At 50.0% G+C, this 25,291-nt stretch overlaps 1 protein-coding gene and 1 long non-coding RNA gene across 21 annotated transcripts in view; one reads left to right on the top strand and one right to left on the bottom strand.

The window, feature by feature from the left end:
• The window catches only part of LOC143677653 (uncharacterized), a 28,251-nt gene extending 18,712 nt beyond the window's left edge, over window positions 1-9,539 (top strand). Inside the window, exon 3 of one of the 2 annotated variants that reach the window (XR_013172781.1) lies at window positions 9,117-9,539. This is a non-coding gene — a long non-coding RNA (uncharacterized LOC143677653). Of the gene's footprint in view, window positions 1-4,986; window positions 5,234-9,116 lie in introns of those variants that run through there. The other variant, XR_013172780.1, reaches the window with a different exon arrangement.
• The window catches only part of KIAA1217 (KIAA1217 ortholog), a 425,610-nt gene that overhangs the window by 134,691 nt on the left and 265,628 nt on the right, over window positions 1-25,291 (bottom strand). For 10 of the 19 annotated variants that reach the window (XM_077153772.1, XM_077153721.1, XM_077153892.1 and 7 more), the window contains one exon: window positions 1,061-1,259. In XM_077153772.1, coding sequence (XP_077009887.1) covers window positions 1,061-1,259 — 199 coding nt within the window. Of the gene's footprint in view, window positions 1-1,060; window positions 1,260-15,681; window positions 15,763-25,291 lie in introns of all 19 variants that reach the window. The other 9 variants (XM_077153831.1, XM_077153731.1, XM_077153709.1 and 6 more) reach the window with 1 other exon arrangement.

Consider the following 25,291-nt stretch of genomic DNA (forward strand, 5'->3'; position numbering starts at 1 on the left):
TGACCCAGCACGCTCCTGGGCATGTCACATGCCCTGCTGTCCCTGCGCCTTCATCTGGAAAACGTGATTAGCAGCAACTGGAGTCTGGGCTTCCAGTCGCGGCCATTTAATTAACTGTGTGAGCTCAAAAAAATAGAGCAGATTTTCCATGGCTGCCTTCTCTCATTTGTAAAACAAGGATTCTGGATTATGAACTCAAGCTCAAGTACACGGAACTTAATGTTAAAAATTAAAATTGACAATGCAAATTCTCAGAGGGGTTTCTGAGAAGAGCTGGCACAGCAGTGGTCAGACTCAGAAGTCTTTTGCTTTGTGATTCTTTTCCTACCCCCTGCTTTCCCCAGCGTCATCAAATACACGTCCCACGCTGTGTGGGAACGTTCAGTATATGAAACACCAGAGCAGCAGCAAAGAGGTCCAAACCCCTGGCCTGTCCCTCTTGCTGAGGAACTAAACGAGCACAGCGAGATGGAAAGTGAATATCTAACACGGATGAGCAGTCGCTAAGTGGTAGCGCAGAGACCTCCTGCCTCTCCCCAAACTTGTCAGTGGCACCAGCCCTCCAGTCCTCCCTGCTGGGGACGGTCGTGGGGGACAGCCATGCTGGCGGTGGTCTGCACGGCCCCTCTTCCTCCGGGACTCACTCATAATTTCAACCCAGCGGCAAGGCAAGCCTGGGGGATGGGCTGGTGCAGACCCCATGGAGCCCTCCCAACCATGCTGGCTTCCAGAAATGGGGTGGAGGCTCAGAGGTGCAATGAGGCTCCTTCTGCAGTCCACCCCTGTGTCTTCCCCAGGCTGAAGATGTAGGCAAGGACCAATAGTGTCTCAAATTGCACAAATCTGGAACTTGCCCTGCCCCTGAGAGAGCTTGGTCTTCCTGGATCCCTCAAAAGGGAAATCCTCAACCCCTGAGGTTAAACCATTGACGTTTCCCAGCTCTTGTGTTTTCACCAATAGAGACCAAAGGAACATTCGAATGCAGGGGCCTATGTTCAGAAGCATAAAAACACACACGTGCAGTAAGAAAGGCACACCAGGAGGTGCTCCTGAAGCTTACCCAGAGACCTCTCTTTCGTCTGGTTGGCAGACCTCACCACGGGAAGGCTCGCGCGGGTCCGGCTGCCTCGGGAGAAGGGACTGGGCGTGTCTCCCTCAGACATGGCTTCTAGGGAATCACCCGACGTCTCCGATAAATGCTCGCCCGGTTCAGCCAAGCTGGGAGGTTGAGGACTGTGAGACAGTTTGGGGCTTCTTGTCTGCAAAAGGCATTTAGAGAAAAGGCCACTATTAATGATACAGGACATATTTTCAAGGCCAGAAAGACCTGCCAATCAATATGGTTAAAGGAAAAAGGCTGTATCTGCATCGAAGGGCTCAACAGAGAAAACTAAGTGACTAAGAAAAAGATATCCTTCCTCAGTATTCCATGAAGATTTTATCACTGAGCAGCTAGTACACCAATGACATTTCTAATGAGAAATTGAGGATAAGCCACCTTACCAGAAGAGCCAATGGCAAGTCAGTTCCCATTGCCAGACAAATTCTAGCAAGAGTGATCTCAACAAAGTGTGCACACTTAGATATATCCAGCGTGCATGATGCACTCACGCTAAAGTAGAGTGACCACAACCAGCCCTTCTGTGGCTCAAATCAAGACTGTTTCCAAAATCAGTAACACAGGACCATGAGGGAGGTATTTATATCACAGCTGCACAATTTTTGAGGCAGGAATCCTAAAAGTAAGATTATGCTGAACTTCCATTATTCCATACCTTGTCCCTGTGCAGAAAGCATCCGCAATAAACTACACACACACACACATCATTGGGTTTCTCTCTAACGGCAGTGGGTCGAATCAGTGTTAGGCTCATAATCTATCAGTTAATCGCATTCCTTGAACACGAACTCTGTGGGAGTGTCTGAAAAATGGACACACCACCTGGCATCAGTTTCGACACTAACTGGTGAAATGAGTAAAGAACAACCAGTAACACAAGCCAGTGGGTAACTAAGCCTCAACTATGGACTGGGTGGAACACCCCTTCACCCTTCCACCTGTTGCGCATCTAGCAGGTGCCAGGAGCTCGCTAGGGAGTAGGGACAGAATGGCACACGCCTGGGTGCGGTCCCTGCCCTTGGGGCGCTTACCATCCACTCGGGGGACAGGCATCAAAAACAGATGAAGAAAAAGGTTCAAGGCTGGGGGGTGGTCTCGAGGGGAAAGTCAGTGGGGCATGTGACCTGTGACCTTAAGGGAGAGGGGGGCTAGGGGAAGGGGGAGGTGGAGGGGAGGGAGAGGGAGGGAGCAGGGCCTTCCAGGTGCAGGGAACAGTGTGTGCCACGTCCCTGAGGTGGGGGGGGGCGGGGGGCTTGTGTGTCGCAGAGCAGATCACCCAGTCTTGGAATTGCTGCAAGAGTTGAGTTCTCAGCTGGACTCTAAGGTAAGAGAAGGTCCTCGAGGTGCCTCAAGCTGTGCAAGGGGCCATAGTAAGATCCATCCATGGTAGATGATCACTCTGGCTGTCGTGCAGAAATTGGAGAGCACGTACAATCACTTATCGTTAATCCTAGTAAGTATATTCTGTAAAGTCTTGTGAACACAGAACGAGTGACTCCTGAAATGCTGCTCCCAGGGGAAGCACGGGGGGGGGGGGGGTTTCTGCAGCCTCTGGTTGCAGGATTCCATTAGCCGATGCGTGCATACCCCTGCTTGATGAGTTTCTGTTTAAAGACCCCTCATCTAACACACATCGTCACTCCATCAATCTGGAACCCACACCTGCGGCATCACTCATGCGGCTCTCTAACCCTTTTCTCCGAGAGGCACAGCCCAGCCTTCATGCGCTTAGGAACAGCAGGCAGCACTGTAGCCTCACGCCTGGGGCCGTTTTCAACAGCCCAGCCACCAACAAAAGCAGGAAATACATGAAAAACATGGCACTAAAGATGCCAGGGAAAAGACACTCGTTTCCAGCATGAGAGCTGAAACAAGAAAGCAGAGCGTTGCCCTGTTGGACCTCGGCTGGGAAGCCTGTGTCGGAAAACTCAGATTCTTCAGTACCCCGTGTGTGTCTGGGAATGACCGCGAAAGCTCCACGAGTTGCGACTTGGGGTAACAAATACATTTTAGCAGGCAGAGAAATCGCCAGGCATGGACTCTGCGAATAAGGAGGATGGACCATACGTGGTTCGTACAGAGGAAGGAGGGTCTGCAAACCTGTTCTAGTTTGCTAGCTGCCGGAATGCAACACACCAGAGACGGATTGGCTTTTAATAAAAGGGGATTTATTTTGTTGGTTCTTCAGAGGAAAGGCAGCTAACTTTCCACTGAGGTTCTTTCTTACGTGGAAGGCACAGGATGGTCTCTGCTGGTCTTCTCTCCAGGCCCTTGGGTTCCAACAACTTTCCCCGGGGTGATTTCTTTCTCCATCTCCAAGGGCCCGGGCTGAGCTGCAAGTGCTGAGATGAGGAATGCCAAGCTGCTAGGCTGTGCTACCTTGCGATCTCTCATTTAAGCACCAGCCAATTAAGTCAAACATCACTCATTGCAGCAGACACGCCTCCTAGCTGACTGCAGATTAATTGGCAACAGATGAGGTTCACGTACGGTTGGCTTATGTCCGCAGCAACAAGACTAGGTATGCTCACCTGGCCAAGTTGACAACTGAATCTAACTAACACACCTGGGGAACCGCGAGGAATGATATGCGCGAGCACCAGCCTCCCTCCTGCCCCAGACTTGCATTACATAATTCCAGGCATCTGTTTTCAAGAGACAAATGATCCGAGTTAGCCAGGCAGGTACGTTTTTTCTTACTGAGATGCCAGCGCAGCTGGGCGGCTGGTGATGGGGTGCAGCCGGTGCCTGGGCACCCACTGGCTTTGTCTGCTTGTGCTCCATTAATTCCTTCCAGACTCCCTAAGGATGCCGAAGCCTCCTGAAGTTCAGCACCAAGCACCGAGGCAGGGCCTCCCTGGGCCCATCGCATGGACCCAGGGCTTAAAAGGCCTTGGAGTTTGGCTTCAGGCTCTGCTGTGGCTGGGGGTGGGGGGGATGGAGGTGCAGGGGGGGTGGATGGAGGGTTCTTCCCTCTTTCCTGCTAAATGCAGAGGAGACCTTTCTAGCAGGAGCACTTGAGCTCTGCAGACCCTCAGTCCTCGTTGCATCTCTCAGGACCTCTCCATAGAGGGAGAGAAGAGGGGGGCCAGTGGGGCCCCTACCCCAAAGGTGGGGGATATGGCTACAGGGAAGTGGCCTCCTGGGTGTCACATGGGCAGCTCTAAGTTTGGATAGCATGCCAACATCCCCACCAGAAAGAAGACATCAGCTAGCAGCTAAATGTCCCCTTCTGATTAATTTTCTGCCCAAGCCCCCCAAAGTAGTTTTATTCCAAATTGAATTTTCCTTGAATACGTTTCTTTATAGGGCTCTGGTTTGGCACTCTATAAGGGTATTGCTTGATTAGGAAGAAAATCACCACCAAATCACTGCCCGGCTCACCAAGATTTAGATAAATTCACATGGTATTCAACGAGGTAGCTGTGCAATAACTATGCTCAGCAGAATGTCAAGAGCAGGTGTCCTTGACACTGTCTTTAAAGAACAGGAGGCCCATTCAACTTAGCAAAATAACCAAGAAATAATATTACTTTCAGCAGTGTGACTACATTTAGCCTCTGCTCTCTGGCCATCTTTGCAGCCTACAAGAGACAGGCTGCATTTGATGAGCTGTCATTTCCCATTGCAAAAGACAATAATCCTAGAAGAAAATCAAAATCAAATCTCATTTCTAGTTCAGGGTCATCATGGTGCTAGGTATGTCTAAAAATAAAGATGTAAGAACTAAACTTTTTTTTTTAATCCTGTGGATGGCTATTCAATTCCAAATGTAAACCTGTCTCCTGTCTTTTGTGTCATCCACTTTTCAAGGAAAATGCTTGCCACAGATTTGCATTCTCCTCACACACATTTCCCTCCCTCAGATGCCAGCTCTCTGCTGAGGGATCGTTCAGTTCAGAGAAGAGACAAAGGAAATTGCCGGCACTGGGTCAGTTATCCTGCAATTTGATATGAGAACTGGATGTCAGAGTGCAAATGCACCAGCAGCTCTGTTCTCAGCTCTGCACCGTTACGGGTCCTGGGAGTTGGAAAAGGGGAGATGCAAGTGTACCTGTGCCCGCCGAGCACCTGAGGCCTATTTTAGGGGCCAAGTATGAATGCACGGGACAGACGGACAAGAAAACGAAGAGGGGGGTCGCTGTGAGTGCAGGGGCTTGGGGGAATCGCCGCGGATTCCAAGGGTGGACGGGAGGGGGGCAAGGGGAGGGGGAGAGTTCTCCTGGACCCGGGGCATGGAGGCCGAGAAGGGGCCGAAAGGGGCCCCGGAGGGGGTGGCCCTGTGCAGACTCTGCGCTCCCAACCTGAGGGACAGATGTGTGCTCCGAAAGCCGCGCTCTCCTGCGATGGCAGCCCCGCGGCCTGGTCGCCTTGAGGACATGGAGACGTTTCACCTTTACTGTCTGACTTGGCAATCAGGCCATCCTTGCTCTGGCTTCAGCCCAAATCTTGTCCCCTGTCTGTGAGGAGTCCCTGCCCACCCGCACGAGTGAGTCCCGAGCGGATGCCCGAGGCCCTAGGGGAACATGCAAGTGGTTCCCCCAGGGTCTCCTGCTGCCCTTAGGAGTGCACAGATAGCAGGACCACCCACTCCCAGCCAGCCCCAGCCAACCAGACCCACCCCGCGGAGCCTCCTCGTGGACCCAGCCCCACTCAGCAGATTCCCTTCCTCGGACAAGGAGCCCGGGAGAGGCCCTGCTACGTGTCCACTGCGGCCTGAGGAACGTGAGGGCGTTTGAAGCTGGAGCTGTGGCTGAAACAGCCAGGCAAGTGAGACATGCACACGGAGGGACGCAGGGAGAGAAAGAAGGAATGAGAATAGAGCAGAGCTGTGTAGGAAAAGAGAAGAACAGAAATGAAAGACCCTCAGGGCCCAGGGGTGGAGTCCCCCAACTACAGACACTTTCAGGGCCCCTGGGCGTCCCAGCCTCTGATTCCTTTCCAAGTGATTCCACTTTTGTTCTTAAACTAGTTTGAGAAGACCCTGCCCAGGGCATGCAAACCATCAGTGACGGGGACCCATGCTCTCTGCTCCCGTCCCGGCTACTCCAGCATGCACATGCTTAGACTATTAGCAGTTTTTAGCAATAACTAGAAAGAAAGCTCAATTCTCTTGTGCAATTGCATTTCATGGGTGAAAGTTTCTGTGGCAATATAGGGTTGCTAAGACATTATTTTGCAAAGTTCAGGCACTGAAAAACAAAACCCACTCTATGGTATCAGTATTACCATAGGAAAGAAACTATAAGTTAATATATCCCCACCCCATCCCCAAATAAAAGGAGGTGGGATACACACGCACTTTAAGATCTGGCCTAATTAAAAACACATTATATTGGAGTTTTCCCCTTATCTTGCCTCAGACGGGTGCAGACTTCTCCGGTCAGGCTGGTACACAGCTTGGCATGTGGCCCCTGCCCGTGGCTGCCCCTGGGTGGGTGGGTGGGGGCGCATGAAGCAGTGAGTATGGTGGGGGCTGCAGGGTCACCCGTGCAGGGGACAAGTGTCTGTATGTCTGGGTGTCCCTCCTTGCTCCATGGGGTGCACGACACTGTCTACCTCTGTTTCCATCACCACCAGTTAGAGATTTACCCACAGCACCCGGCAGCTCCTGACCCAGCAGCCTGCACGTGGAACCCCCGGAGCGACGTGGGGAGGGGGTGGGTGCCTGTACAGCCAGGCAGCGGGGACCCCATTCAGCTCTTCTATCCCTCTCTTCAAAGAGGACTCTACCACCCAGAGACGCCATAGAACGGACTTCCCAGAGCCTTCCTTCCTTTGGCTTTCTAGAATATTCTCTTTCTAATGTAGGGGCAGGCGAAGAGAACAAAGAAACTAGCAGACAGGGCCCGCTGCCCGGTGCTAGGTGATTTACCCACAGAGATTTCACCTGTCCCTCCCTGCTCTTAATCCAGGCTGCCAACAAGAAGAGTCAGAAGAGGTTAAGCAACCTGCCCCAAAATCTTTGGGCTTCAACAGGTGCTCGGTGGTGAGGAAGGGCAGGCAGCAGGGGAGGCTGCCTCTACCTTGCTTCTACCTAAACGCTGGTGAACAGGCAACCTCACTGGGTCTTGGTTTCTCTTATCTGGAAAGGCAGAGGCTGAACTGGTTAGCACGTAAGATCACTGCAGGATTAGACTTTCCTAACTCTAAGCCACACACCACACAAACGTACAAAGAAGAGAAGATCATCTCACCCAGAAGCATTTGGTTAGCTGTGGAGTCCTTGAAATTATTGACCCAATAGCACCAGCTCTGTCGAAATATATGGGTAGCTAACACAATGGTCTACTTTTCCGCATTTACGTCACTGAGTGTTTTCACCACGGTTGCACGGTGTTAGGTTTTGAAAGACTGCATGCTTGCATTTTATCACCATGACAAACATTTGCTGAAATGTCTACCATGTCCGTCATGTTTCTTTAGGGGAGCAGACTTAGTCTTACTGTTTCTTTGCAAGGTGTTATTATTTGAAGATGAAAACCAAAAAGAAAAGTTAGAGCTGGAGGCATTAATGATATTTTCTCATCCCTACTTTCAAACATTTAAAACTCTTGAAACTGAAATGCCCAGGTCCACAAAATGGACCTGCCAACCCAGCTTTCTGTAATACGCTAACTGCGGAACAGTGGGGGATCTAGTTAGCTTGGAAATACACTTGACTTTAGATTATGTTCTACTTTGAAAAGAAAAAAAACAAAACACTACATTGCCTTAATGAAGTTTTACCTCATCCTAATTAATGCATAGTTCGCCCCAAAGAATTCGGAAATCTAATGAAGCTCTCCACATGCAAATGTATTCAGCATGACTCATTCCCACAACTCATTAATTGACATGGTTAATTTAATCATGACATTCAGACGCTTGAACCCTGTTTTTAGCACTTGTGAATCTTGTGGCTCAAATCTACTCAAAATTCTGACTTTGATTTGAGAGAACTTTCCAATTGCTAAGTATTCTTATTAAAGAGTTAGACAACGAAATATTGGACCCTAAAAAAGTGTTTTATCCACCAACTTCCCTTTTTCCTGTGCCACCCCTGCTCCGTAATACTGCAGTCTCAAGGAGAGGCAATAATCCATCGCCAGGGATGCTCACACTCCTGATTGGCTTACAAAGCCCTTTCTAGACACCACAGTGGTTTCCTTTGTTCCCCTTCTCTGTCCCTCCTCCTGGTTTCCAAAGTCCACGGCTGGGTTTGTGCCTGGGGATGGGGAGAGGACAGAGCACACCTGTTCCCCAGCCCCCTCCTGCTCTAACATAAACCAGCCCAGGTGGCGCAGCGGCGGGTCCTGAGCAGGGGGCCTGGGCTGTGCCTGGCTGTTTGGGCACCTCCTACACTTCCTGCGGTTTAAGGCCAACAACCCAAGAGCTGAGCCAGCGCCTCCCCACGCCACGCCTCTGATGATGGTCAACCTGGGGCTCGACAGAGGACGCCCAGAATTCTAAAATATCTCACGGGAGGTGGACAGGAGAACTGCAGATTCACTTGTCAGAACCAGAGTCTGTTTATCACAGTTATGTAACTTTCGGGTGAGCCTGACCCTAAGGACCCCGGCTGTGGAGGAGGATAACTCAGCTTTTGTTTTTAATAGAAAATGTGGGTGTGAGCACTCAAGAGTCCTGATGGGACTCAACAGGCTGTTATAACCAGATTAAAAAAAAAGTGCATATTGTGGACCTGCGGTGACAGGTGAGCAGTCTGTGGACACGTGCCAGGTTCCCCAGGAACCAGGGACTTCTGGGGAGCAGATCTTTACACCGAGAAGCACATTTTTATCCCTTTTAATGCCAACTTCCAAACTTTGTATCTGAGATTCTCATGTACTCCCTAACTCTAATTTAGCTCTGAACATTAGTATTTTCCCTCTCTAGCTCAGACAAAGGGGAGGCATTTTCTCCAGGTTTTATCTTGATGAATTATCCTCGATAAACTCAGTCTGCGCCCTGTTTCTTCGAGGGTGATATTTCAACCCCTTCCTCCCTCTTCCAGGGAACCAGACGTTATTCATGAACTTCACCTGTGAAAACAGACCGGCGTTTGGTTTGGAGGGAAATCAGACAACCCAGTAGTTGAGGGAGGTACAGCTGCGTCTTTTGTTTCCACATTTTCCTACACGGGGTGTGTTATTTCATTATCGGATCAGAAAGATGAAAAAAAGTGTGGTGCTGCCCCAGCACCCTGACCACTGACACCATCCCCGTCAAGAGCCGGCCATCAGCACCCATGGTGGGAGGGGGGACGACCCCGAGCAAAGTGGGCGCAGCCAGCACCCACGCACCAAGCCAAGTCCCCCCCTGACGCCAATGAGCTTGGACACGGACCGATGCAAGACACCTCTGGCAGAAATGGTGCTTCTTCATTCCTTAAAGAAGCATCGCATTCCCCACAGCGTTATTTGTGTGTTAGGTTAATCATTTGGGATGGTAGTAATTTGTCTCGTTTTTGTGACTGTCAAAAAAAAATAAAAGAAAGCATGGCTCTTCGACTCCTATCCGCAGCCTCCCAGGTACACTGCCGAGCCATGGCCTTCCCAGGCCTTCCCGGGGGCACAGGCTGTTACCAGCATCCCTGCGGTTGGGAGGCCACCTCTCAATTGGGCTGAGAAGGGGAAGGCATTTGAAAACTGCAGCTCAAGTTGCCCTGGGAAGGGGAGAGGAGACATCTGACCAAGTCAGCAAGAAGACTGAGCTTCCGGGGCAGGAGAGGCTGGTGGTTTTTGTTGTCGCGGTGATGGCCATGGTGGAGCGGAGAGCTGAGCTCCATTTGCAAGGAGTGACCCCCTGGGAGGATGTGGTGAGTGGCAGGAACTGGGGGTACAGGCTCGGGAGGCAAAGAACCCCCTGAGCCTATCTGCAACACACTGCACGGGAAGCCGTTCACTGTGAGTCCAGAGCAGCGGACAGGGTGGGCTAGAGCTCAGAGGCCCCTCCCCAGTCTTTACCGGACTAGCGCAGCTTCAGGGATTTCCTGACAACCCCCAGGGAGAAACCAGTGCCTCCCAAAATGTGACTGAGGGTGCACTACTCAGTATTTGCTGAAGCCAAGCCAGATTAGTTTCATTTGGAAAAAACTAAGAAAAGTTGTACTTCCTGCACTGGAGTGCTGGAGAATCAATCGTACATATTCCATTATATAAGAGAATGAATTAGCCTAGAAACAACCGGAAGGTTGGTTGACAAATAAAAAGCTATTCATTCATCAAGAAAGTAGAAAGACAGCCTACACAATGGGAGACAATATTTGGAAATGACATATCAGATAAAGGTCTAGTATCCAGAATTTATAAAGAGATTGTTCAACTCAACAACAAAAAGACAGCCAACCCAATTACAAAATGGGAAAAAGACTTGAACACACACCTACCAGAAGAGGAAATACAAATGGCCAAAAGGCACATGAAGAGATGCTCAGTGTCCCTGGCCATTAGAGAAATGCAAATCAAAACCACAATGAGATATCATCTCACACCCACCAGAATGGCCATTATCAACAAAACAGAAAATGACAAGTGCTGGAGAGGATGCGGAGAAAGAGGCACACTTATCCACTGTTGGTGGGAATGTCAAACGGTGCAACCACTGTGGAAGGCAGTTTGGCGGTTCCTCAAAAAGCTGAATATAGAATTGCCATATGACCCAGCAATACCATTGCTGGGTATCTACTCAAAGGACTTAAGGGCAAAGACACAAACGGACATTTGCACACCAATGCTTATAGCAGCGTTATTTACAATTGCAAAGAGATGGAAACAGCCAAAATGTCCATCAACAGATGAGTGGCTAAACAAACTGTGGTATATACATACGATGGAATATTATGCAGCTTTAAGACAGGATAAACTTATGAAGCATGTAGTAACATGGATGGACCTAGAGAACATTTTGCTGAGTGAGTCTAGCCAAAAACTAAAGGACAAATACTGTATGGTCCCACTGATGTGAACCGACATTCGAGAATAAACTTGGAATATGTCATTGGTAACAGAGTCCAGCAGGAGTTAGAAACAGGGTAAGATAATGGGTAATTGGAGCTGAAGGGATACAGACTGTGCAACAGGACTAGATACAAAAACTCAAAAATGGACAGCACAATAATACCTAATTGTAAAGTAAGCATGTTAAAACACTGAATGAAGCTGTATCTGAGCTATAGGGTTTTTTTGTTTTTTTTTTTACTATTATTATTACTTTTATTTTTTTTCTCTATATTAACATTCTATATCTTTTTCTGTTGTGTTGCTAGTTCTTCTAAACCGATGCAAATGTACTAAGAAACGATGATCATGCATCTATGTGATGATGTTAAGAAATACTGATTGCATATGTAGAATGGTATGATTTCTAAATGTTGGGTTAATTTCTTTTTTTCCGTTAATTAATAAAAAAAAAAGAGCTATTCATGCCATGGAATACTCTGTAGTTACAATAAAGGTGTTTTTAAGGATTGTTTTCATGACAAAAGAAGTGGAAGCAATACATCCAAATATTCGGTGTGGAATTTCCTTTCGGTGATATTAGGGCTGATATACAATGCATTGCTTTTACAAATCAGTGAATTACTGAATAAGCACAGTTGTTTTTTAAAGGGTGGGTCAGAGAAAGGGAAGGCGTTCTCACTAAATAATTCAGAGTCCAGGAAATCTCCTGTCCACAGTGACCTGAAAGTGTGCACACCCACTTCCCAATGGGTGGACTCCAGGTTAGAGCATTAAAGGAAATGTTCCTCTATCTGGTCCCTGAAACGAGGACCCACATTCACGGGTGAAGGACAGTTAGAAGCAACCCATTTTCCCTTCAGGCCATGCAAAATCCAACAGGTGTCCAGGACGAGAAGACTTCCAGTTTCAAGGACACCGCCAAGAAAGGAAAACAAAGCCCAGCGCCCTGGGGTCCACTTGGACGCAAAGATAACACCTTCCCGGTGTTTCCAGCGCCAGCCATTCCAGCCCTCACGCCAAGGCTCTTACATCTTACCCCGGGTGAGTTCCGAGTTTCAGCAGTTTTGCTCGGTCCCGTGCCTGTTTCCTGCTCGCCAACCCCTTCCTGATGTGCGGGGGGCAGCGGGCCCCTCTCTGCTCTGCCCGTGGGTGGGGGAGGGGCCCTGCTGCAGGTCAGACGGCAGGCGGCCCTTCCGCTGCCCACCAGGTGCCACAGGACGTGGCTGTCCCCCTGCTCCCTGGAGCCGGAGCGATCAGAGCGCATCCATCACGCCCCTGCGTCCTCCCATCCGATTAGAGTCAGGTCACCCGCAGGTCCCAAAGCGGACCTCACCCAGGTGCGGCCGTGCCCACCCGGACACACGTCCAGCAAGAGCCATCCAGTGCAGCACTCCCCGTCCAGTGCAGCAGGGGTGCAGCCCCTGCAGGAAGCTGCCACCTTCTCCCGCGGCTTGAAGTCAGCCCTTTCAGGAAGACACAAGCAAACAGTGCTTCTCAGAGAATTTAAAACAAGACCAAGGATTTCCCCTCCATGAAGGAGTAATACGATGCTGTCAAATAATGAAAATTATATAAAATAGCTCATCTTTCAGGAAGCTTGAAGCTAAATGAAATTTAATGTTCCAGGTGAACACAGTAACCATTTCCATAAATTTGCTCCTTCTTCTTACCAGGTTTTGCCTTTGAGTTTTAGCTTATCCACGTCAGGGAGCGTGTCTCTGCATAACAAGCTGCCTTCACTCTGTCAATCTCGCTCCCTTTCCCCGACTTGCCCTCTCTCTCTCCTTCTCGCCAGCTTGCTTTTGAAACAAGAAAGGCACACACCACAGAACAGACTTTGGCTCCCCCAGCCCTCACCGGTGCAGAGCAAGGCAGGAGATGCCTTTGCAAGTCAGAAAGCCAGGAATGCACTTTAAAGGCCTGAGATAAAAGGATCACCGCTGTTACAGGGGCGAAAGGAAAGGTACCTGCCGCAGGCTTTGAAATTTCAAGTAAAATAACCATGAGCATAACACATTGTGCTCAGTACGCACCTTGGAAAGCCTCCGGACAGAAGGCCTGACTTTGCCTATCCCTGCAGTAGCGGTCTCAGCCCTTTGGAGTGGAGGTGGAGTGGTAGAGCCCCAGGTCCAGGTGGACCCCTGAACTGAACTGCTGGGAAACCAGCCAGGCTTTCTGCAGGAATCCCAGTGGTAAGGCCCAATGGCTCCCACGCTCAAGGAGGAAAGGACCTTGTCCCTGAGGACCCCAGGCGTCCTGGCCACCCCGTGGCGAAGAAGGTAGCTGGGGGCTTGATGGAATGGGAGACTCTGGGTCTGAGATTTAAGGGCTCGTGGACAGGTGGCCTGCACGCCCCGGGGGCAGGGGTGGAGTTTACTGCAGCTTCCAAGCACGCATTCCCAGACTCGCACGCACGGAAGCAGCACCAAGCAACGAACACCTGCCCCGATTCACTGGAATGACTTTCAAACGGGAAAAGAACAACTGCCTGCGAAAGTTATGATTAGTTTTTCAGGCCAAAGACTTTCCCCTCTAGTCCTGCTGCAGGACAGGTGCCAGGGTTTGGAGAGCTGGAAGGAAGGCAGCGTCTAGAATGAGGGGCTTCAGTGTTTTATTGCTGTGTTCTCCAAACCTAGACTTGAGAACTGCACTTTCGGCAGAGGGCTCCTTAGAGGAGACCCCGGAACCTCACTTCTCACGCTGGCAAGGTGGGGCACATCGAACCTCTACTTGGCAGAGCTGGGGTGAGGAGCATTGAAAAAAGCATACAGGACAGCACTCTGCAATCTATACGCGGCACTGTGTGACTAGCTCTGTGTAGGAAGAATTCTCACCAGGTGCTTCTGGGTGGCTCTTCTCCTGCATTTGGGGTGGGGGTGGGGTGTCTCTGGGCTTGTGGGACCCTGTGTGAGAGGAGGATACAACTGACCCCTTCACATGTCCCCCAGGCCTTTTCCTGGTTCCCCTGAGGTCAGTAAGGGGCGCTTCCAACTTTAAAATTGGAATTTGACATCCCCAGAGTCACTCATTTACCAAAGGGGAGGAAAAGCACTTCTAATTCCCAGCCTCTACCTCACCCCCTCCTCCAAAAGCCACCCAGGAACTGTCACTTGTTTATAATGGCTAAAAAAGAAATCTTGAAAAGAATTCTCAAAAATATAATTTTTTTTTTTGCAGATACATCTAAATAAAAAGCAGCACTGAGAGTTTGTTTCAAGCATATGAAAATAAAGAGTGTGTGTGGGGGGGTCTAGCCTCTAGAATTTGTGATAGAAAATCCCACATCATGATGTTGTGAATGCAGAAAGGATGAGTTAAGGGGCCCACAGAAAGTGGTAGGGAAGGGCTCGCCCCGGCATCCGGCATCCTTCTGCCTGTTTGCATTTCTATCAGGTGCACAATACAAGTGCAAGGAAATTGTAAAGATTCCCCTGTTTTGCATGGATCATAGACATGTGCAAAGGGTGAAAAACTCTTGGAAGAAATGAAAGGCAAACGCATCACCGGAACCGGGGTGGGGCATGGTGTGACGATTTTCCATACGCTCGGCTCAACATTATCCCAGGTCTGTTAGGGCAGGAACTTTCTAATTTGGGCTTGATAGCCTAGAGAAAGATGAGAGATCCGGTGTAAAGAAGGGGAGGTGAAGAGGGCAGAGTGCTCCGAGGACTGGCCAGGTGGGAAGAGGTCCCCTCCAGACCTGGGTCTTTCAGGGCTCCCTGAAGCACCTTGCAGGACAGTAAAAGGACGCGGGTGGCCCTGAAAACGAGGGCTCAGCTGGCACAGGTGTTCAGCTTAAGCCACGGAACTGGGCACTCTCCCCACTGGCTTCCAGTATTAACATTGTAAACTGACCTGCTATGACATAGAGGACTTAGAGGTTTATGGACAAATAAATAATGTGTTGAAAATGGACTCTGGGGCCTGACTGCCTGGACTTGAACCCCAGCTCTACCGCTTCCTTGTTGTGTGGCCTTGCACAAGTGACTTAACTTCTCTGTGCCTCTGTTTCCTCATCTGTAAAACGGGGATGATCACATACTCCCTCAAAGTGTTGTTACGAGATGTTAAGATCTGTCAAGCACTTAGAAGGAATACTGCCTGTCAAAGGGGAAGTTCTAAATAAATGTGCGTGTTCAGTATTAAAATGTATGTCAGTCAAATGATCTGAACCCAACAATGGATATATCAGAGCCAAGCAAAGTGGGAGTCACATGGTTCTGAGATGGTTTGAACGATGCAGGTGCCTATTTTACTTCCAAGAGTATCTGCCTCGAGTGAGCATGCTCGAGACTCACTTTTCAGATGGTGGAACAAAGGCCTTGGATTTCTGTTGCATTCCTGCTCATCCCACAATCCCACTTGCAGTGAGTAAATGAAATATTTTGAAGCAAGCATGCAATTAGTGCTCATTTTCACATCAACTCTCACAGTGAAGACATGAAAGCACATTTCAGAATGTGGTGAGCATCGGGCTTTGGTGGGTCCGAATCGGGCTGTGGGTCAACAGGGAAACCAGCTTAGTCACTGATGCTGATTAGAAGGCCACACGCAGCTGAGCGAAAACAAACAAAGAGGGTGTAAGTCAATGCAGAAAAGAAAAAGTAGAGTACTAACTCGCTGGGACGACTCAATTTTCATCAAGTACCTTTGAATGTCAAGTTCTGCCTGAAGAGAGAACAGCATGCACTGCAAAGCCTGCGGGTCGGGAGAAAAAGGAAAACAATAGAAGAGAAAAGGGGTGAGAACGTGAGAGGAAAAGGAAAGGCTGGCCCAAAGGACCATTTATTGTGCTTGTTGAAAGTGTGGCAAAGTTAATCCCACCTCTCCCAAAGAAGCCAATCCATCCTTATGTTTCAAAAAGAAATGCTGAGAACTGCTGAAAGGGAGCCCGCACCTGCAATGAGTTTTCCCCCAAATACCTGCCCCCCCACCCCAGTGTCTCTGAGACTGCACAGCGCCCTCTGGGAAAGTGCCAGCCTGTCCTGTCCAGCCTGTGGGGGGAGCTGACAGGCCCACCCAGAAGGTACCCCTTGCCTGCGCCAGCACCCAGCGGGGACCCAGCTGCCACAATGGAGCCTGTTGGCTGCTGGACCGCATGTTCTCCATGGCCACTGGGGAGATGCTGGCTGCTCCCCAGGCAGCCTGAAAAGGCCGTTCTCCAATGGACAGGGGGACAGGCTTTCTCATGATCAGCCCAGACGGGAAATGGATGGGGCCAGAGGAGCAGGGAGATAATTTGGGGGACAAATCCTGATACTTAACCCCCACTGACCATGGATGTGTCTTCAGTTTACTTTGCTTAGCATGACATTACGTAACCATGCAGTTTTTCTTTGTTCAGCTGACAAAGGTTTGGGCCATTTTATTTTAAAAGAAGCCATGGCAGAAAAATATTTTTATGTTTTTTAAAAATGAAAAATTTCCATAATCCTCATGCAAGGAGAACAGCTTGCATTTGCAGCCCAAATCAATGAACAAGGGTCAGAGTTTGTCAGCTCACTTCACAACATACTTCACAGAAACCTGGATATGTCTGCACAGCAGCTCTACACAGGGGAGAGGCAAGCAACCTCACAACTAAATGGTGGACACATGTGAGCTGTATTACCCTGCATCTGCATGCACACGTGCTCATATACATCTGCACATGCAGACACACATATACACACATACACACATTCACACATACCCACACACACATATGCTTATTTCTCCTCCTCCTGAGACCTGTGTTTTACTTGCAACCTGGTCACACACATCAGACACAAATGTCCAGCAGAAGAAAAGGAACCTCTGCATATGGTTGTCTATATTCAAACGCCAAAAAAGCCCAAAACACGGATACACAGACAGAAGTTGTACTAAAACATTCTACCCAGAATGCACTTCAGGGTTAATAAAAGGCAACGAACTCTGAGGGGACTTTAAGAGAAAAGCAGAGAGTCACGATGGGGAGAGTTATGACCGAGCCTGACCTCATAAAAGCCCTTTTCTCGGGGAATATATTCTCCCTAGAGAGATGAGGGTGGCTGCAGGGCGCAGGGTCTCCTCTGCAGAGTTTACAGGCTTCGCCAGCTATGAAAGGAATAGTTCCAAGTAGACCACAAATAATAAAACCCCTGGGTGCACGATAAACACAAGCGCGAGAAAAACGGGATGACAGATCTGAAGAGTGGGCAGGCAAGGGGGGAAAGGCACCGAAAATCACAGAAATTCCCAGCTCAAGGACATAAGGCAGAAAACGGGCCAGGGCAGTGGCGCCCAGGGAGGCAGCCCTGCACGGGCCAGCGGGGGGTGGGGGCAGGAGGTAGGGAGGGGACGAGGCTGCCAGGAGAGGCCCAGAGGCCCCTACCTCGGCAAGGCCACTCTCACCAGAGGGACCTGCAATAGAGACGAAAATCCCTGGCTAACCGGGAAGAGGGCAGGTGCTAAGTAGTTGTTTCAGGCAAGAGTCAGCTGTAAACAGAGTGGAGGGGACAGAGAAACAAATGGGTGCCTCAGACGCCAACTCTCTTGGTCTCTTTGTCGCCGTCACTGGTCAGGGCCAAGGAAGGCTGGAGGCCAGAAGTCTCCCAGCCTCAGAGCAGGGGGTCCCAGGGATGCCAGAGAGGGGGTCCCTCTCTGCAGACACAACAGGGCAAATGGTTCCTATGAAGAAGAGGCCCATGAACCGAGGCCAGAGGAACTTCAGTCTCTATCCTCCCAGAGAAGTTGTCCCCGAATTGCAACATCAAACTCACAGGAAACCCTCTTCACATCTCAGCAGCCTCCACCTGTGTGGAAACTGTTTTAAGTCCTATAGGTTCTGAGCCCTGCAGGCAGAAAGCAGAGAAATAAACCTGGCTTTTAGGAGGCCACTCACATACTCCTGCCAACTCTTCAAGTGTGTAGAAGCCGGATTTGTGGATTTGACTATAAAACCAGAAATGGCTCCTAAAAAAATAAGAAAGAGCGTGTGGAAAAGAAGCTGAGGATCTTCAAATCACTCCAGAAAATTATGATGATACTCAAGTTTATCGATGATGAAAAGGCACATCAAGGATTAAGGAGTGTGATAGGAAGCCCAGAGACCTTCACCTCAGAGAAACAGCTAAAGAGGCAAAATAATAACGCAAATTAAGTGGCAGGCCACCTTCATTATTTCCGGGCCTCCTCATAAATTCAATGGCTATCATAAGAGGAAATGGCAAAGAGGAAGGGATTTGCTGTGCACTCACTGGTACTGGGGGCTCTTTCAAAGGCAAGAAGGAAGTTTTGGTAACAGATGGGCGTGATGGTGGCACAACATTGTGACTGCAAGGAACAGCACTGAAATAGTGAACCGTATGATTAAAAGGGGAATGTCAGATTGCATATATGGCAACAGAATAAAAACTTTTAAGACGCCTGTGGAATTGCACAACATGGTGAGCCCTAAGTTAAACCATGCATTTAATTAGTAGCACAATTATAAAAATGTGCTATCATCAATTGATACAAATGTTCCACACCAGTGTAAGGTGTTAGCCCCCTTAACAGAAGGTGTCATGGGAATCCTATATTTTATGCATGATTGTTCTGTAAACCCAAAACCTCTCTAATAGAGAACAAAAATTTAAAATGAGAGAAAAAGTTAGAAAAGAGAAAAAAGTCTCTTTCCTAAGAATGAAGAGAATGCTTGGGAGTCTTGGAAGAGCTGATGAGGAGTAGCGAATGCCTGCCAAATGCCTCATGCACAGACATGGAAGAGAAAAGCAGGGATAAACAGCCAGCACCCAGCACCCTTCCCTTAATATGTCTTTTACTAAGTTTCCATAATAAAGATTATTATAGAATCATTTTTTTAAAAAAAGGGTATCACTAAGGTGGAAAATGGGAAATGTACAGACCTTTCAAGACCAACAAAAGTGAGAGGTGAACTGCAAAGAACTCTGGAGACTGCTAACACTTAAAAAGGCTCACCAACGGTTCTGGTTTGGTTCAGAAATGGAAGATTTTCCAAATCCATGACATCACTTTGCATGTAGTCAACTCTGGACTGTCTGGCAGAAAATCAGTTTGAAGGCTCAGTGTGGTTTAAAGAATTACGTGTTCATGAAGAAATGACAAGATTGAGGGAAAACATCTTCATGTTAGAAGTTCTCTAGCATTTGTCATTAGATAATGATCACTGCATCATCTACCAAATTCAACACGAAGCCCCTAATACCCGGTCTTCACCTGGATTTTTACCCATGTTTCTAAATCCATGGGACCATATTTCTTTTCTCCTCTCTTCTGTTTGCTCTCTCTCGAACCAGTGGACTTTCCACTCAATTCAAGGGTCGAGGAATGCCGCGGCTCTTGTCATCACGCTTGGGAAAGCCCACCGCCTCCCTGATGTGATGTCACACCATCGCTACTTCATTTCCGTAATGTGGGGATAATAATATTTACTTCGCATGGCTGTCATGAGGGTTAAATGAGAGTCAGGCTTGTAAAGTAACATGCTCAATCCTGGCACAGGCTAAACAAACAAATGTTAGGAACTCAAAGCCCTTTTAAAAAATTGCGCTATCCCCAAAGATACTTTACTTTAAAAAACTGGCAGTGACTATCAAAAGTCCTAAAATGGCCCATTTCCTTTTGATTCAGACTTCTATTTCTAGCAATGCACCCTAAGGAAATAATCCGAACTAATCCCAAGGCCACCCCATGTGTTCGCCTTGTATCTAGTGATGCGTGCACTCGGTGGGACAAGACGGCTCTGTGCCGGCATGGAAAGAAGCTCTTACACGCAACGAAGTGGGATTGAAAAGCATGCTACAAAATACAGCAAAGCGTGTTTGGTTCTCTTTGAGTGTATTTGCCTAGAAAAAAATAGTTGGTTACACACCAAAATGCTAATAGAGGTCATCTATCTTGGTTGTGGGATTATGATTCTTATTTTCTACTCTTTATCTGCTCTTTCTAACATTCCCAGAATGTACATCTATTAATTGTGTAAGACAAAAGGAATTGTTTTTAAAAAGTCACCTGGGATTTTGCATCCAATTATCTGTGCTTGTTTTTCCGATTTTTTTTTCAATTCTGAAAAACAGCATTTAATATGATATGACCCAGTCCAGATGAATTAGGAAAAAGGGGAGAAATGGGATTCTGTTCATTTGAGAACTTCAGAAGTTGAAGACCCTCCGGGTGAACAGAAGCGCCCGGCTGCTCCCTTGCTCACGTGTCGTTTGCCGCCTCCCCGTTTTCTCTCCAGTGGGCCTGCAGCCTTTGCGCCACAAGGGGGCGCTCTGCAATTGCCCAAGGACAACTGCCTGCAGCGCGTGCGGAAACGCTGCCGCGGAAATCCCAGCGCAGCTGGAAGTGAGCCCTCCACGCGGCGGGCGTGGGGCCGCTCTTCAGCCTCGTCCTGCCCCTCACGTTTGTTCAAAGGCACGTGGGCTGTATGCGGCCCGTCTGTGCAAAAGCCCCCAGGAACGGCTGGCCGGCTGAGCGGTCTGAGCGGCTTCAGGGAGTGGCCACTGAAGACACCAGAAGTGGCAGCCCCGAGACCCAAAACCAAGGAGCGCCAGAAAGCCAGCGTGGGCGGTCGCCTTGGTAACCACGTCGCCGAAACTCAGAGCTTTCAGCAGCTTCCAGACAAAGCAGTTCCCGCCACCTGGGATCAGACCCCCACCCGCTGAGCAACCCTGCTCCAGAGAACTCCTTTTCTAAAGGTTAGCTATATTATAAGTAATAAAGTTACACAGCCCCATGCTAAGGCTTCTAATCTATATAACCAAATATCCAGAATAATGGGATAAGAACTGGGGGACTTGGGACGCCTTTCAGAAAGGGACAGACCCTTTGAGCCTCAGTTTGTGAGACCTTGAGCCATGTTCTCTGAAAGTTTCCTGATGCGTAAAGCATCCTGGGCTGCTGGGTTGTGGCTTGAAGGTCTCCTCTGGGCTTGAATTCTCATGACCAAAAAGGTGTTACACACACACTTTGTATACTTATGCGGGCAACAGAGCGCTGGCTTTCAAGGTGGTGAGTGTGCAATTATGTCTACACTCTTGCCTCTGCCTGCAGAAGGCAGATGCGAAGCCAGCAAGCCCTCCTGTCCCCACCGGCGCACACTCGGCCCATCTTACCCGTTTCCCACCCTGGTCCCGATGGCACAGCCCCCCCCCCCCCCCCCACAGCTGTGAGATGCTCTCACATCAGCTCTGGGCCCTCATCTGCAGTTAGGCGTCAATATCTGCCCTCCCGACGCCATGGACGCCTCTGCCCTCCCCCCACGCACCCTAAGCAGGGGTCACCTCCTTGTCCTCGTGCTGTTGCATCTCCAAAGGAGGACGGCACGCACCCCATGTGGAATTTCGACTTAGCATGGCACCTTGGCCACTTTTACGGAAACCCTCTCCCACAGGTGCACTAACTGAGCCCCCACAGAATAGCCACACCCCTTGGGCGGAAAGCGCTCCCAGGCCCCGGGTTTCTGTTGTTCCCCAAGATCTCAACCAGCCTGAGGCTGCTGGCCACGCGTCCACCCCAGACCCTGGCCACTGCGCAGGGCCAACGCCTCTGAGCACTGCCTCCCTCCCTGGCCGAGGTGGGCAGGAGCTGCCTTTGCACACACGCTCTGCTCTGGAAGCTTCCAGAATAGCTGGTAGGAGCAGAGACAGGGCGTCCAGGGATGACCACTCTGGGAGGGAGAAGGACATGACAGGGTTCTCTGGCCCTGACTCAGGCCTGTGCCTGGGCTGGAGGCCCCTCTCCATGGGGCTCTGGACACGGGGAAGAGCCTGGTGCCAGCAGCTCCCGGGCTCGGGCCCAGGTGCAGCGCTTTCTGCACCTGGACAGGTGCGGACAGGCCGGTGGCCGGAGCCTCCCCCTCCCCATGGGCAAGCGCAGTCTCCACGCTGTCTACCCCACCGGGCCGCAGCCAGGTAGAGGGGAGCAAAGCGCTGCCAACCGTGAAGCCCTATGGAAAGCGGAGCGACGGCGCTAAGGGGAAGGAGATCGTGGGCATGGCCGGCCCAGCTGCGGGGCCAGGAGCCCACAAAGCACAGCCTGGCTTCACGAACCAGTGGGGACCCTGGGGCAGGGGTCAGCACTGGCTCTCAGCTGGGGACGGGCTCTGAGCCTTGCTGGCTGGAAGCCCCCCTGCCCACGGACACACAGTCTGCCCCGGCCCCACGCCAGCCCCCGTGGCCAGCTTGGCGCCGCTGCTGCCGTTGGGGTCCCGAGGTCGTTGAATGGCTCGGACGACGGGCTGCCCCCCCAGCCCGGTGCTGTCAGGCCCCTTCCCTGCCTTTGAACTGTCTGATCTGCACAACCAGCTCCGGATACTGGAGGGGATTGAACTGTTCCCCCATAGAGGCACCTCGAGTCCCAGCCCCGACCGTGTGGAGGTGAATGCGTTTCTAAATAGGATCAGTTAAGGGGAGGCCAAAGCAATCAGGACAGGGATTAATCCCATATGCCTGGAGACCTTAGAAGGAGAGGACCTGACCGCCACGGAGAGAGCCAGGGAGAGAGCCGGCCAGGCGACAGGGGCAAAGACTGCGTCAGGGTTCTCTGCATGCCACTCCCAGGACTTCAGATGAGGCAGGACCCTCGAATTTGGGCTTCCAGCCTCCAACCTGTGAGCCAATAAATTCCTGCTGTTGAAGCCACCCGATCTGGAGTGTCTGTTACAGCCGCCCTGGCAGACTAAGACTTCTCCATCCCTTTTGGGTTGAAATTATTCTGCAAAGCTGACAAGTATTTATTGGGAGAAAAATACCATCTTGTACAATACTAGCCATGATTTCTCTGTTAATGGCAATCAAATAAGTGAGGGATGCCATGGCTTAGAGTCAAAGACGGGTGGGTATTAAGTAAAGATGAGGCGCCCGTGCCATTGTCGACGGCTGGCTGGTGTGGTGTGATCACACATCATCACTGCAGATTAAGCACAACCTAACTGGGCCCTGTTTACAGACGATTCTAACATGGCAATTAAGGAAAATGTTTTGTGGAGGAGCAAAAAAGAAAGAAAACCCAGCGACTGCTGATCGTGACTGATAGCACGAACTTGAAGTCTTGGGAGTAGGCCCCACGCATCCTTCCTTTAGCTGGGTGAATACCACTGCTTGGTATTTCTTATGTCCAGTCAACTTTTTGTTCATTAAGTAAGTAAAGATTTCAGTCTTTGAAATTTAGAAAGTTCAATTCTAGAAGTTCTTCCCGAAAAAGTTTAAGTCATCCCTCAAATTTTACAATTGGATTAAAATCAAATAATAAATGCACGTAACCATTAAATTCTGAATACACTTTGTTAATTATCTGGAAATAATAGCAAAAAGTGACAAACATAGTTTCTGAGAACACAAACAGCCTCTGGCCCTACCCTGGAAAACTGAGAGTGAGATGGTGAAAAATTTCACCCCTGAGCAAAATTAAAATTCTTGGAGCTACCGTTTATCTTCACAAACGTGGAATTTTTGGAACTGATGTGCAACCACGGTTCACAAATGATCAGTGATGCCATCAAAAAGGCTTTCCAAAGCCATTTAAGGAGATCACCGACCACCCTCCCGGGAGAAGAGCAAAAAAGAAAGAACTGGGGAAAGCTAAGGTAGAACTTCGTTGTAACCCTTCCAGAGTTCACGGGAATGAGCTGAAGGTATACACTGGAACACACCTAATAAGAAACACGTTTGGGAGAGAAAGAAACAAATATTTTCACACAAGCAAACTCTCATGCTATTGTCACGGAGGTTTTTGCCTCCAGTGAGCTCCAAGAGGGTGTTGGGGTACCTCGGCCCCTCACAGGCCTTTGCAATGGACCATCTGCGGGGCAGCCCCTCCCCGTCCTTGGAAGAGCTGGTGCGCCTGAGCCACTCCCATGGGGTGCGGGGCCTCCTTCTCCTCCACACCTGGTCTAGACACGTACCTCAAAACATTTCCATGCCACCCTCCCCTGGAGAGCCGGGGAGCTGCTCAGGGTCTGGGGCGCATGTGGAGGGCTGTGGGGCCAGTCTGGGACTCTTGGGGCAGCCCCCACACCATTTTACACCCTCGGGAAGGTGGCTCATGATTTTCAGGGATGCCTGGGGTGGAATCTCGCTTCCCCGACCCACTGGCCCTCTGCTAATTCACCAAGCTCCCCGATGACCTCCCACCTCCTTCGCAAAGCTAAAGAATCTCACTTGGGCATTATCAACTAGCACAGGGCAGCAGCTCCTTGGCCTCCTGGGGCCCTCCCAGGCTCACGCTGACCTTCTCTGTGTGTGGCTGACTCTGGGGTGAGGCCAACGAGCCTTAAAATCCAGAGCAGAAGGCAGAGTTTGCCCCAAACCAGCATCTGCTTGGCCGGCATGAATGAATCCATTTTGATGGAATGGAGGTGCTCTGCTCACATAATCTGCAACGGGCAGAATCGTACCCATGTATGAGAGAGGCCAAGCAGTGTATTTTAGTTTGCACTCACAGTGCACACTCACACCTTGCAAATGACTGCATGAAAATGCAAAACTATCCGGTGATTCCTGATTATCCCATGTAGGATGCTCGGAAGAAGGTCCCAGTTCTCTGGACTCAATTTGTCTTTGAAAGGTCGTCTCAGCCAGCCGGCCCAGCTCCCCATCTGCGAGGCAGTTCTCCATCACCTGAGCAGATGGAGGGTGAACGTGGGATAAAGGGTTTGGCTCTGCTGTAGATCTGTCCACTGGCCTCTTTCCCAGGCCGTGGGACAAGTAGGGCTGCAGTGGGTGGGGGGCAGGACACTGCTGGCTGCTGACAGATGAGAACAGACAGCAGCTGGGCAGGGGCTGTGTGCCTCGGGCATCCTGAAGCCCTGTTCCTGGCCTAAGCTGGGGTCTCAGGTGCATTTTCACCTGGATCTTCCCCCTCTGGTACTAGACACAGAGCATGTAGATTCTTGGACTGTAGCTGGTGGAAGGGCTGTGCGGGCAGAGGGTGGACACTAAGGGGCCACCTTGTTCCAAGACAGCCTCGCCACCCCAATGACTGAACCTGCAACCCCATAGCTCCTTGGTGAGATTAGCAGGGGGTTGGGGCTCCATCATCAAAAGTGCATACATCTCTGGGACAGATACAACTGCAGCCTTACCAGACAGTTAGAGTTGAGTGTTAGTAGCTTATTAGGGCTCTTCTAGAGGGGAGATTTTGATAAAACGCAGGAACTGGGGTCCAGAAAAGAAGTAACTGATGCAAAAGGCAACTTGATTTACTTCATGGTTTTCTATGAGTTCTGTCTAGACCTGCG

The sequence above is a fragment of the Tamandua tetradactyla genome, chromosome 1 (assembly GCF_023851605.1).
Source record: "Tamandua tetradactyla isolate mTamTet1 chromosome 1, mTamTet1.pri, whole genome shotgun sequence".
In the NCBI taxonomy this organism is placed as follows: domain Eukaryota; kingdom Metazoa; phylum Chordata; class Mammalia; order Pilosa; family Myrmecophagidae; genus Tamandua; species Tamandua tetradactyla.